Raw genomic sequence first — 12,667 nt, 5'->3', positions numbered from 1 at the left:
AGCCAATGGGCCTTTCCCAAGTAGTTAGCCACTCTCAGCCACTCACAGTCTAGACACATCCCTCAGATCCAGCAGTCTGGAAAAATCCTCTCCCTACAATTCAGTTGCTCTCTAAGAGCATGTCTAAACTGCATTGTAAACCCAGGCCTGTGGAACACAAATCTCCAGACTCAGTGTTTCCAAGCCCACACTTTTGTGCCTACACTGCACAGTGAACCCAGGTTTACAATTTCTAGACCCAAGTCACACAACTGTGCTGACACACCCATTCTGCATTACACAGACCTGAGTCAAACCTTCTGATTCTGGAGGCATATCCCAGGCTTCCTACTATGCTCCCCAGTTATAGTCGCTCTATGCTTTGGGGTTCCCACAGTACACCATGAAAACTTGTCTGCCCATCCTGCAGCAACTTGACTGGAAATTCTCAGCTTGCCCACACATGCAGCTGAGCCATATTCATGCTCCCAGCAACTGGAGTCAGCAACATGGATGAACTGCCATTGGAAGAACTTGTCCAGCTTGTGCTTTCACTCCTATTTCAGGAAATAGGCAAAACATTCCTGAGACACTGGTGGACATTTCAGCAGTGTTTTCTGACCCATTGAAAGCACCTCTCAAAAGGAGGAGACGGACATGCCCATGACGTTCATAACTCTTGCTATAACTCCAGATTGCTCATATGTAGACAGGTGCTTCTACAGCAGGGTCACAAGTACTGACTGGTGGGATCTCATCATCATGCGGACCTGGGATAACCAGAGCTTTCACATGGAGAAGTGGGCATTCCTGGAGGTTTGTGATCAGCTTGCTAGACCTTCCAGCTTCAGGACAAACACAGAAGATAAGACACTTCAGTTCAGAAGTGGGTTGCAACAGTCGTCAGGAAGATGATTACCACGAATCCTACAGGTCCATGGCTAACCAGTTTGGTGCTGGCAAGTCAACTGTGGGGGAAGAGGTTTGTTTATGTCCACCACATCACAATCTTTCTGAAATAACTGCCTGTTTTGAGAGAATGGGCTTTCCAAACTGATCCCAGGTCATTAATGGGACTCATGTGTCCATAGTTTGTTTTCCTCAAGGAGCACATGAATGTATAAACTGCAAACGGTACTACTCCATCATCCTGCAGTCCCTGGTTGACCACAGACAGATTCACAGACAATAGCATGGATTGTACTGGTTAAGTGCATCATGCCAGCATTTCCTGCAGATAAAGACATTACCTTCATGGACAAGTGGTGACACTAATCCTACCAAATGACATTGTTATAAATGGCGTCATTGTTATAAATGGCCTGCTGTGCTCTGAGGAAAAAGGTGGGCCATTTTGTCAGGAGTGGACTCATGGCACTACTGTATTGTTGAACCAGTACACAGCCAGAAAGAACCAGTACACAGTCATAACTGGAGCGAGTTCCACATATGCAATGGAATTCAGGGATGCTTTGTGTGCCCATACTACGGTTTGCATGGCCCCAATAGATGAATGAATGAGTCCCTATATCAATAATAGGAACAGTGATTGAATACTACCTGAGGGACTGGCTGGGTCCCCTTCACACTTTCTACCAATGGTGATGGTTTTTATGAAGAATTTAAGCTCATGGGTATGATACACTATATTATGTTTTATAAGCATTTATCTTTATTTTGTAAAATGGGCATGTGCTTCAACCCACCACTTATGGATTGCTATTTACGTAGTTCAGTTTTAGTTAAGGTAATAAACAATCCTCATGACACCACACCTGTGTGCAAGAGTCTCTTTTTGCACATCCATTTAATAAAACTTGACAGCCAGGCCAGCCACCATCAAAGGCAGAATTTGTTCTCTTTGATCCTGTTGATGTGTTTTGCACACACTTACCACTGCTGCACTGAAGTGGAGGAATGAACAGGGAACATTTGCCCATTCCAGCAAGTGTTCATTCCTTGCGACACAGACCACCCAACAACAGAACTGTCTGAAGTGGGCTGCAGGACATAGTGTGGTGAGGACTCAGGGCAAAGAGCTGGAGTGGGAGGTGCAGGTGGAACTGGAGCCTGCACTCCTACTGTCTTGAGCACAAGCTCCTCCTCAAACAGCTCTCAGTGCTGCACTCAAGCCCAGCTCATGGTCCAGCTATGCTGCCAATCTCTCCTCATGCTCTGCAGTCTCTCTCTGTCCTTCAACCTGGCCTGCCTCCTTCTCCCATTGGTTCTGCAGTCGTCATTAATTAATATCAGCCTCCTCCTTGACGCTGTATGAGTGTACACAATGCAAGACGCCTGATTGACTGTGGATGCCCTGCAGAGGTGGAAGGGTCTGCCAAGACAAATGAAACAATACATTATTATCTGAGTATGTCCAAAAAAATTTGACTTCCTCTGTAGCAAAAGTGGTTGTGGAATCTCAAACAATCTCAAATTATATTTTTTAATCATTTTTTTTCAGAATATAACAAAACCAAAGTTCTCAGATGCCCTTTAGATACTTGAGAGCTGTGCAGAGCAGAAAGCCATCAGACATTATCATAAAGTCCAGTTTACAAAATCAATTTATAAAATTTCCATACCACTGGCCCCTTATGGTTGCAGACAGAGGGACACTTGGTGTGGTTTGCTACCTATGGCTTTAGAATCTGTTTAGGCAGTCCACTTTCTGGAAGACATAGCAAAGGGATCTTCTGTTCCAGGCTACCAGGAGCAAGCCAGACGTGTCTGCTAAAAAGCTTTTTATGTGTATCACACGCAAATCTATAAATGGAGGGGGCTAGTGGCCTATAGAGGAGGCCCTAATAATATCCTGCTCTGAAATGTGACTGTTCATCTGTAGTTCCTGCTCCAGGAAGAGCTGGCAATCAGCAGCGAACAGGATTTGGTGAAAATTCATGGTGGGATTAACAGGATAGTACTCTAGTCGGCAGATGTATTGCAGCCTTCCTGAAAGCTCCCTGCGTTCATGCAGTGAACACAGTGCAGCTTGGGCTTACAATACTGCAGCTTGCCATGGACTACAAACACACATCCTGGACAATTTGGACTCATGATACACCATCCAAGAATTAAATACCTATCCCAAGAATAGCCTGGACTCAGAGCATCCATCACCTGAATACCATCCCCTTCTGCATTTTGGATGTTTAATATGGTACCACGGACTACATACACACACATACCTATTACAGTTTAGACTAACTGAACAGGCAGTTTGGGATGGTCTGATGTGGCCAAATTGTACAGTGGGGCATACTTTCAGGGAAGGCAGTATAAGGCCCTTAATTTTAATGCCCCAACACAACTTTGTAACCTATGAGTATAGAGGAAAAATTTCATCATGACTGCTTGTTTAGCTTTTGTTTTCACTTCCCAGTAGCCATTTTGAATTCCATGTTGTGGGGGTGGCTGTGGGTCTGGCCGTGCCATTGGCGTGCACTGTCTCATTAGCAGATACATGCTGCAACACCTGGCTTGTAATAATCATTTCATTGGGTCATAAGACAGAAATCCATCCCATCCACATACTAACAAACCTGGAAGCAGAAACTTACCAAGTTCCAGTGCCACTTCTGCTTCTCGTTCCACTGCCTACTGCTCCCCCAGGGCATCCTCAAACATTTCCTCAGAGTGTGGACCCAGGAAATGTGGTAGCTGCTCCAGCCGCAAAGGTTCCTCGGGGACAGGCATGTGCAAAAAAAGTCACTTCCTGAGCTTGATCTTGTGGCACCTGTGGATCAGGGATGACCATCTCCATTTAGAGTATAACGTACCACTGTGTGCTTAGTGGTTGGCATATTTCCCAGCACCTGGCTGAATTCCTGACAGAAGAGGCAAGTAGACAGGGAGTTCCCAGAGATGTGGTGGTCATCCCTGACTTGGCGGTAATCGGACTTGAGTTGCTTGATTCACACTCTGCACTGATCAGCTGTCCGGTGAACCACCAACATCACAAACAATGCAATTTCCTGGTAAGACGTGATCATTTCTGGTACTCTTGCTGATGTCAAATGTCTTATTTTCCTTGCACCAGAGATTAACCAGAATCTGGCTGCATTCCCATGGTCAGTTAGCAGCACATCTGGTGTAGGGCTTAATGCTGAACTACTTCTTGTTGTTGGCCATAGCTAACACAGGAACTGGTTAACTGTGTTCCAAGTTCAACAGTCAGCACTGGAACGAAGGGGTGCTTCCAGTTTCTGGGTATCCAGTGGGTACTTAAGTGATAGAGGACCAATAAACACTGGCCCAGGACATTGTGGGACAGCACTGGCAGACTCTCCAGACACAAGTCTGGGAACCCAGGTTCGAGCTGTGTCCACACAGCGAAAAGACAGGACTTGGTCCAAGTCCCACCACCCCGGCAGGACCTACAATTCAGATCCTGAGGAGTTAGTCACCCAAGTCAGAAATATTTGTGTGTGGATGGTAGGAGGGTTGGGGCTCAAACATGAGTCTGAGTCCAGGTTTACAGTGCAATGTAGACATACCTTAAGAACCATTCCAGCTCCCACTAACTTCACTGAGATTGGACTGGGCCCCAGATCAGGACAACTCAATAAAAATTGTTAAGCGGAGGAAGAAGGTTCAGCATGGATCCAGAGAAAACATTTTTCAACTTCATCATATTAAAACTACAAACACACTTGATCTAGCCATCTTAGACTTTGGGTATATTTATACAATGGCACTGTCTCACAGCATTGCCAAGCCAATTAAAAAAAAAGACACCACGTCTTTCCCAATTCAAAAGTGAACTGCAGTGATTCACATCACAGGACGACATCGATCCAGAGTAAATTAATTTCTGTCCCAGTGTTTTAGAGGTAATTATCTAGAAGACAGTAGGCAACAAGCAATTCAGACTTACCAAAAGAAAATGAACAACATCTCCTCGACAGAAGGCAAGCATGGGGTTCACAGAGTTCTGTACAGCAACAAAATGCCACGCCAGCAGTGGCACACTAGAGGGATCCATCTAAAAAGAGAGACAGAACAGCCTCTTTATAATACTGTGTACACAGAATTAGGCTGACACTCACTCTGATTTCAGTGCGATATACGAACAGGTCAGATGGAACTCTTGATGCCAGTGGTCTCTCTCTGCTCCAGCACTTGAGAATCCATTTAGAAAGTCAGGAAAAGCAAACTTTTGGCACCAAAAAGATCGTATTTTCTCTGCAACATTGTCCACAGAGAAACATGGCATTCTCATGCACTGTGTACAAATTACCAGTAAAAAATTATGTTAAAAAGGAGTTAAGACTGAGAGGACATAGTAATTTATAGTAAAGTATGTTACAGGCAAGTTGTATTTATTCCAAAACTAAGAATTCTATGATTGAGCTCCAAACGTGTTAAGGTATGAAAATGTACAGTTAGGGCACTAACTCTGCCCTGTAGGGACACCTTGTAATAACAATAGGATTATGGTTAAGATATTTGATTGCCTGTGGTCTCATTAAACTGATTTTAAAAAAGACTGAGTTCTTCCCCCTTATGGTGTCAACTACAGGTCATAATCAGCTTTATGCCCCATGCCATGGGAGCCACTACCTCAGGGAGGCATGGCCGAGGCATTCCTATACCTCCGCTATCCCTGCTTGCAGGAGCCGCCCATAGAAGTTACTGCATCTGATGCAGCCTTCAGAAACGCCGCCTCCCATCTCAGTCCCGGTCCTGGTATGAATCAGGTCCATAGTCTCCTCTGGCATAACTCCCTCATACAAAGATCTAAGAGTGAACTTCACCATAAGAGTTGTCTGTGACCTTAATCCAAAAAGAAGCTACTTGTTCTTACTCACACGACCATAGGGAAAAGTCATCCACACCTTCAAAGATGGTTTCAAGCCAATGACTAGAATCTTTAGCCAAAAAATAAAATAAAATAAAAGTTACAAAAATGATTTGTCTATATTTTTCAATATCTTTCATTTTAATTTAGCACAGATAGATTATGAGAGAGGCAGAATACCTTAGTTAGGGAAGCCATTGCCAGTAGTGAGTACTGGGTGATAGGATGATCTCTCAATTCAGTCTTTGCATGTAAGGGCTCAATACAGCAAACTTCTCCCTTGGAACCACTGAACAGACATCGAGACTCACATGTTCTCACACCCATAACTCTCCTGAAAACAAAGCAATCAACTTGATGAATACCTGGCCAGTGCCAAGAATGGGCCTGCCCAACACTTAAAAAAAAAAAAATTCAAAACATGATCTCAGATAACTACTCAAAAAAAAAGATCTTTTCACAATGCCTGGTAAGAGTTAGGGATACTGCTTTTATGGCATTTCAAGGCATATCACAGATACTGACAGGATGAGTGACTTGGATTCTGTTTTAAGAGCATTTTAGCAGCTCCTGGCCCATTACCAAGAGTTAGCACTACCCCACCCATTGTAATTTGTCAGGCCCTAATCCCATACTCCTGTCTCTGCCCACAGCTGCATATAACACAAGTTATACACAAAGGAAGAAAGCTGCCGAGAACTACCTTGCAGCTATTGCCAATGAAAGAGTTGGGAGAACTGGGCCTGAAGATTAAAAGCTGCACTGCAGGCTGAGAGAGAGGGAGCAACTTTGGGGCAGCTGCAGGAGTATGGGATTAGGAGCTTCTAAGGGAATGGTATTTTCCCCACAGCTGCAGTCACCAATCTGCTCTAGTTCCTTTTTCACGCCCATCTAAATATATCCAAATTTGATCAAATTGCATATTTTACTGCAATTGTAAGGCCAAATCTTAGTTCCAACATATGGTCCAAGGTAGGGAGGAATCTGTTGAACTGTGCTACGTTAGGATGAATACTCTCTCCTTGTGATCCCCAAATGTGGTCTTCTACATACACCTGTGCTGTGGGTGTGGAGATCTTATACATTGCTTAATGATTTAGGCAGAGAAAGATTCTATGCTACTTCTGCTGTAGGGTTTGAAATAAAACTTTGTACTTTTATTTGATTTTATTTTATTAAGGTCCTGATCTATGAGTTTCTCACCATTTGGAAGATACCCTATTAGTTCAAATCCTTTTTTATCTCTAAAAACTTTGATTCAGAATTAATACTCCTCTCTACTGTCACTTTCCCACAAAACATAGTTATTCTCTTACTTAAATGACAGCTCAAACACGGAGCCTCCACTGTCATTGCAAATTGCAAGCGTTGGGTCATCTGTAAACTGAACAGAGAATTAGATTATACCTTTTCTGTCTCAATTTTAAATTTAAAAAAGTCAAAGCTTTCAGCAGAAAAAACCCACTTCTGGGATTTTTTTTTAAAGTTGTGGCATGTTACTACTGTTACTGAAACAGAAATGCCACATTTAGCACATTATTCTTTGTGTTTACAAATTCATACTGGAAAAAACCCTACAATGAGATCTTTAACTTGCAGTCTGAACACACAGTTATTTGCCATAAAATACAAACATTTAGCAGTTTTCAGAGTAGCAGCCATGTTAGTCTGTATCCATAAAAAGAAAAGGAGCACTTGTGGCACCTTAGAGACTAACAAATTTATTAGAGCACAAGCTTTTGTGAGCTACAGCTCACTTCATCGGATGCATACCGATGAAGTGAGCTGTAGCTCACGAAAGCTTGTGCCCTAATAAATTTGTTAGTCTCTAAGGTGCCACAAGTGCTCCTTTTCTTTTTAAACATTTAGCAGTTATAGTATTAGAATTTATTATGGCATTTGCAGTATTTTTATTCCACGTATAAAAATACCATGGTAAAGTCAAATACTATGCTACTGCAAGTGTCACTACTGTAATGGCACTAATTGTGAAGCTAACTCTTCCTAAATAGATTTAGTAATCAAAAGGAGACCACAAGCTCTAAGGTCTCTTGCTTATCCCACAGTTTTATAATGTTAAGTAGGTGAATGTAGATTGATTTACTCATTCATATATTGCTTTAAACATGTCCAAAGCGAGTAACCAAGATTTCTCCCTACACACACATTTACTGCAGAAAATCAAACTTTCTACATTACCACAAAGATTTATTTAAAAAGACTACAGTTTCATAGGACCAACTCAGATTGTAAAATGAACACTGAGGGGAAAAGGAAGGAAATATGGTTAAAGTGTTCTAGCTTTATCCTATGCTGTGTTATCACAAGGAAGTCTTGATGAGGAGAAGTGTATTTTTCTAAAATGCCTACATCACTCTGCATATAGGTGCATAATGTTCTTCAGACATATCACTGTGATGGAAGAGTCCAACTGAGCTTTGCCTTTGCAAAACACCACCCTTCAGGACACGTGTCTTTTCTTTTGGAACTACCTATTTACAGTTTCATTGTCTTTCAAGTTATTTAACTTCTCACAAAGTTTTAAGTGGAATAATATAAAAAGATCCAAAGCTGTGAGTTAGCATGGCTTGGCTGACATTACTTTTGGCACTAAATGGGGAAAATAAATCCCATCAGTAAATACACAAAGTGAATCTGTGTGCCACCATTTTATTATAAACAATAGAGGGGTCCCAGGTTAATTTAATCCCCATGCTGGCAAAGTTGTAAATTTAAATATTTTAAGTCAGAGAAAATACTAAGCTGGCCATTGCCCATGACTGTAAATCACAAGAGATAACCTGGTTTCAAGTATCATGTCTCAGTCCAAATTGTAATATTTCTTTTTGCCCTGGACAGAAGTCTGTTCTCAGCTGTGAGCAAAGAGTGCCAGATGGTGTAATGGATCTTCCAACGCCACTGTCTCTCATAGTCATTGGATAGTCAGGCCTGGTCTACACTACGAGGTTAGGTCGATCTTATAAGGAATGCGTCTACACAACCAACCCCGTTCCGCTGACCTAACAGGCTCTTAAAATAGACTGCTGTACTCCTCCCCAATGAGGGGAGTAGCGCTAAGATCAACCTTTTTGGGTTGAATTTTGGGTACTGTAGCTGCAGTGCTGTGCAATTTGATGGTATTGGCCTCTGGGAGCTATCCCAGAGTGCTCCAATGTGACTGCTCCGGACAGCACTTTCAACTCCGATGCACTAGCCAGGTACACAGGAAAAGCACCGGAAACTTTTGAATTTCATTTCCTGTTTGGTCACTGTGGTGAGCTCAGCAGAACAGGTGACCATGCAGTCCCAGAATCACAAACAAGCTCCAGCATGGAGCGAACGGGAGACACTGGATCTCACTGCTGTATGGAGAGAAGAATCTATGCAGGCAGAAGTCCTATCCAGCAGAAGAAATGCTGTTATATATGCCAAAATCGCATAGAGCATGGTGGACAGAGGCTACACCAGGGACACACACCAGGGAAAATTAAGGAGCTCAGGCAAGCCTACCAAAAGACAAAGGAGGCAAATGGTTGCTCCGGGTCAGAGCTTCTATGATCAGTTGCATGCCATTCTAGAGGGGGACCCTACCACTACCCCACCACTGTCTGTGACACCTGCAAGGTGGCAGCCTCACACAACATGGAGGAGGATTTTGTGGCTGAGGAAGAGGAGGAGGAGAATGTGCAGCAGGCAAGCGGAGAATCTGTTCTCCCCGGCAGCCAGGACCTTTTCATCACCCTGGAGCCAATACCCTCCCAGGACGTGTTGTTCCTGAACCCTGAAGGCAGAGAAGGCACCTCTGGCGAGTGCACATTTGTAACTACACTACAAGGGTTAAAAGCAATTGTGTTTAATGTTTGATTTGCCCTGAACAATTGGGATGCATTCGTGGCCAGTACAGCAACTGGAAACGTCTGTTAACGTGTCTGGGGATGGAGTGGGAATCTTCCAGGGACATCACCATGAAGCTCTCCTGGAGGTATTCTGAAAACCTTTGCAGAAGGTTTCTGGGGAGGGCTGCCTTATTTCGTCCTCCACAATAGGACACTTTACCACGCCAAGCCAGTAGCAAGTGGTCTGGAATCAGTGCAGCACAAGGCATGGCAGCGAATGGTCCTGGGTTTTGGTCGTATTCATGCAACATTCGGCCTTTATCTTTCTGTGTCAGCCTCAGGAGAGTGATATCATTCATGGTCACCTGGTTGAAATAGGGGAATTTCTGTAAGGGAACAGTAATTCCCTCTGTTTGGTGATCCCTGGCATATTAGACCCCACTCATGCTGGGCTGTTTGCGCTTGGCTAAAACGGACCATCCTGGAGAATAGCCACGTGGGGGAGCGGGTGTGTGGGTGTGCTGCACATCCACCCCAAAACCACAGCACCTCCTTTTAAATGGCAAACCCAACCAGCATTGGTTGTTATGGGAAAGGAGGGCGCTGCAGTTTGAAACCATTCCCACATGTTATGAATGCGGAAGAAGCCAACCCCACGTACCCTTTGGTTTACCATGGCTGCCTGGAAACAAAATTCTGTTGTCCAGCCACGTGTGATCTGTCATCATACCGGCAGGTGCTCAATATAGAAGGCAAAATGCGACCTTGTACCTAAAACACGTGCTGTCTGCTATGAATTGCTTGATTCACTGTGAAAAAAAGTCTCCCCTTTGTTCTCAGAAATGTATCTTAAAATTCTACTCTCCCTTCCCTCCCCACCGCAGGTTCAAATGTTTCTATGCTCCCCATATCAACTCCATCCCTGACGTTATCACAGATTAGAAGGTGAAAAAAAAAAATGCACTTGCAATGACATGTTTTCTGAGCTCATGCAGTCCTTCCGCACTGATAAGGCACAGCTGAAAGCATGGAGGCATTCAGTGGCAGAGGCCAGGAAAGCATACAGTGAGCATGATCGGAACACGCAGGAGGAGATGCTGAGGCTGATGGGGGAGCAAATGGACATGATGAGGCATCTGGTGGAGCTGCAGGAAAGGCAACTAAAGTACAGACCCCTGCTGCATCCATTGTGTAACTGCCTGTCCTCCTTGCCAGAGTTCCATATCCTCCTCACTCAGACACCCAAGAAAGCTGAGTTTTCAAGCTCGTCTCCTTTGTGTGCCTTCCCCAGAGAGGAACCAGCCATGGAGGACAGAGGATACAGCTTGCAATATCTGCTAAAATGTGTGTTCTGGTTTTATCTTGTGCAATAGAGTGGAGAATTGGGCCCCAAATCTTAAGCTGTACTAAGGCTAAAGGAGTGGAAACAGAGGAAAATATGGGTTTTGTGCACCACCTTGCATTGCAAATACTGCTGTGTACATTAAGCAATCTTCATCTCTGAATGGATGAGATGACAGCTGCCCTACTCTGCTTAATCCATAATAGTTTTATTGCAGATTCTTTCGCAATTGAGCAAAACTGGCAACTCTTCGCCTCGCCTCCCCTCCCCCAGGATCATCATCAGGGAGGTCTGGAAACGTCTGGAAATCAGGGAGGGAAATCCCTGAGGAGAGAAATGTGGCCTTTGTCATAGCTCTGTCCCCATGAAAAGAATGGAAGGAGAGGATTCCCCAAGATGGCATTCCTCTTTGCTCTGTGATAAGGAAAGTCAGGCAAAAGGAGAGACTGTTTACCTGGTACAGTAAATGGAATTCTTAGAGATGTCTGTCCCTTTGAGTGCCTCATTTCAGGTGCATATGCACCCCCATGCACCTTCAATTGAAGATTTTCAGCAACAGTCCCTGTTCAATTCACACATGCCCCATAGTAAAGGCATAAAGGCTACAAGGGATGAAACACCTTGGTTCCTTCTCTACTGCAAAGTCCCACAGAGACAAGACTCCAAAGTAGAGGGGAAGAAGAGCAGGTGGAGCACCAATAGGGAAACACATCTCAAAGAACTCATTACTGTACAAGATAAGGGACCCCTCCTTCTTCTAGTATGTCCCTATTGGTGCTCCACTGCAAGTGACTCCCAAACAGTACTTCTCAGCAGAGTGCTTTGGAGCAGGATCTGAAAATTACTGAAAAACAGCAAACCCAAATGCAGCATCTGCTTGTGAAGCATGTACCAAAACACAGTGCCCCTTTAAACCGTGTGAACGGAGGCCCATGCGGTAAATTTGCACATTTCTGCAGTAAGAATGTGCTTTAATAGGGCAATACGTGAATTATAATCCAGTAGAAAGAGCTATAACCTCAGGAGGGCACAGAATACAGCAGAAGAGAATACAACCAGAAACCCATTTGGACACAGGTGTACCTTTAACTCTGTCCATAGCTCTGGCAAGAGCAACAAGTAATGAAGAGAAGCCCAAAAGGGTTTATTCCTGTCCAAATAGGAGGCCCTGGCCCTCCTAACATCTGAGCCATGAAGGATAGTATCCTCTTTACACTGATGTGGGTTAGGGTGGAAAAACTGGAATATGAATACTCTGATTAATATGAAAATCCAAGGTGACCTTTGGCAAGAACCAGGGCTGTGGTCAGAAGGATACTTTAAAGAATGCAGGAGTGTGTGTATGGGGGGGGGGGGTAGGAGTCCCCTCATTAAAGCCCCTAACTTGTCATCTCTCAGAGCACAGGTGATGTCCATGAAGATGGCTTTCTTCATGGCTAGGTGTAAAATCAAAGATGTGGCCACAGGTTCAAAGAAAGGCTTCATCGGAGAGTAAGGACTAAGCTCAAATCCTAGATTCAGGAGACTTTCCTGATCATGGAAACAGGCTAAATAACCCTTTAATGAACCTCAAAGTGGCAGGGTGAGCAAACACGGAAGGTTATGTTGCAGCTATGTTTTCCTTATTTAAAAAAACTTGCTAAAACCATTTATGAGTGTTTTTAAGAATTGTGAATGTTTTCTTATAATCCTATCTACATTCATAGTATGGGA

General features: G+C 43.8%; 1 protein-coding gene across 3 annotated transcripts in view; it reads right to left on the bottom strand.

Moving 5' to 3' along the window:
- The window catches only part of VPS8 (VPS8 subunit of CORVET complex), a 229,822-nt gene that overhangs the window by 171,709 nt on the left and 45,446 nt on the right, over nucleotides 1-12,667 (bottom strand). For all 3 annotated transcript variants that reach the window (XM_077825651.1, XM_077825653.1, XM_077825652.1), the window contains exons 9-12: nucleotides 7,093-7,160; nucleotides 5,957-6,110; nucleotides 5,787-5,846; nucleotides 4,853-4,960 (exon numbers count right to left, since the gene is read on the bottom strand). In XM_077825651.1, the coding sequence (XP_077681777.1) occupies nucleotides 4,853-4,960; nucleotides 5,787-5,846; nucleotides 5,957-6,110; nucleotides 7,093-7,160 (390 nt within the window). The remainder of the gene's footprint in view (nucleotides 1-4,852; nucleotides 4,961-5,786; nucleotides 5,847-5,956; nucleotides 6,111-7,092; nucleotides 7,161-12,667) is intronic.

The sequence above is a fragment of the Eretmochelys imbricata genome, chromosome 9, assembly GCF_965152235.1.
Source record: "Eretmochelys imbricata isolate rEreImb1 chromosome 9, rEreImb1.hap1, whole genome shotgun sequence".
Lineage (NCBI taxonomy): Eukaryota > Metazoa > Chordata > Testudines > Cheloniidae > Eretmochelys > Eretmochelys imbricata.
Note: the sequence above shows the minus strand (reverse complement) of the source record. Positions and strands in the feature narration are given on the sequence as shown.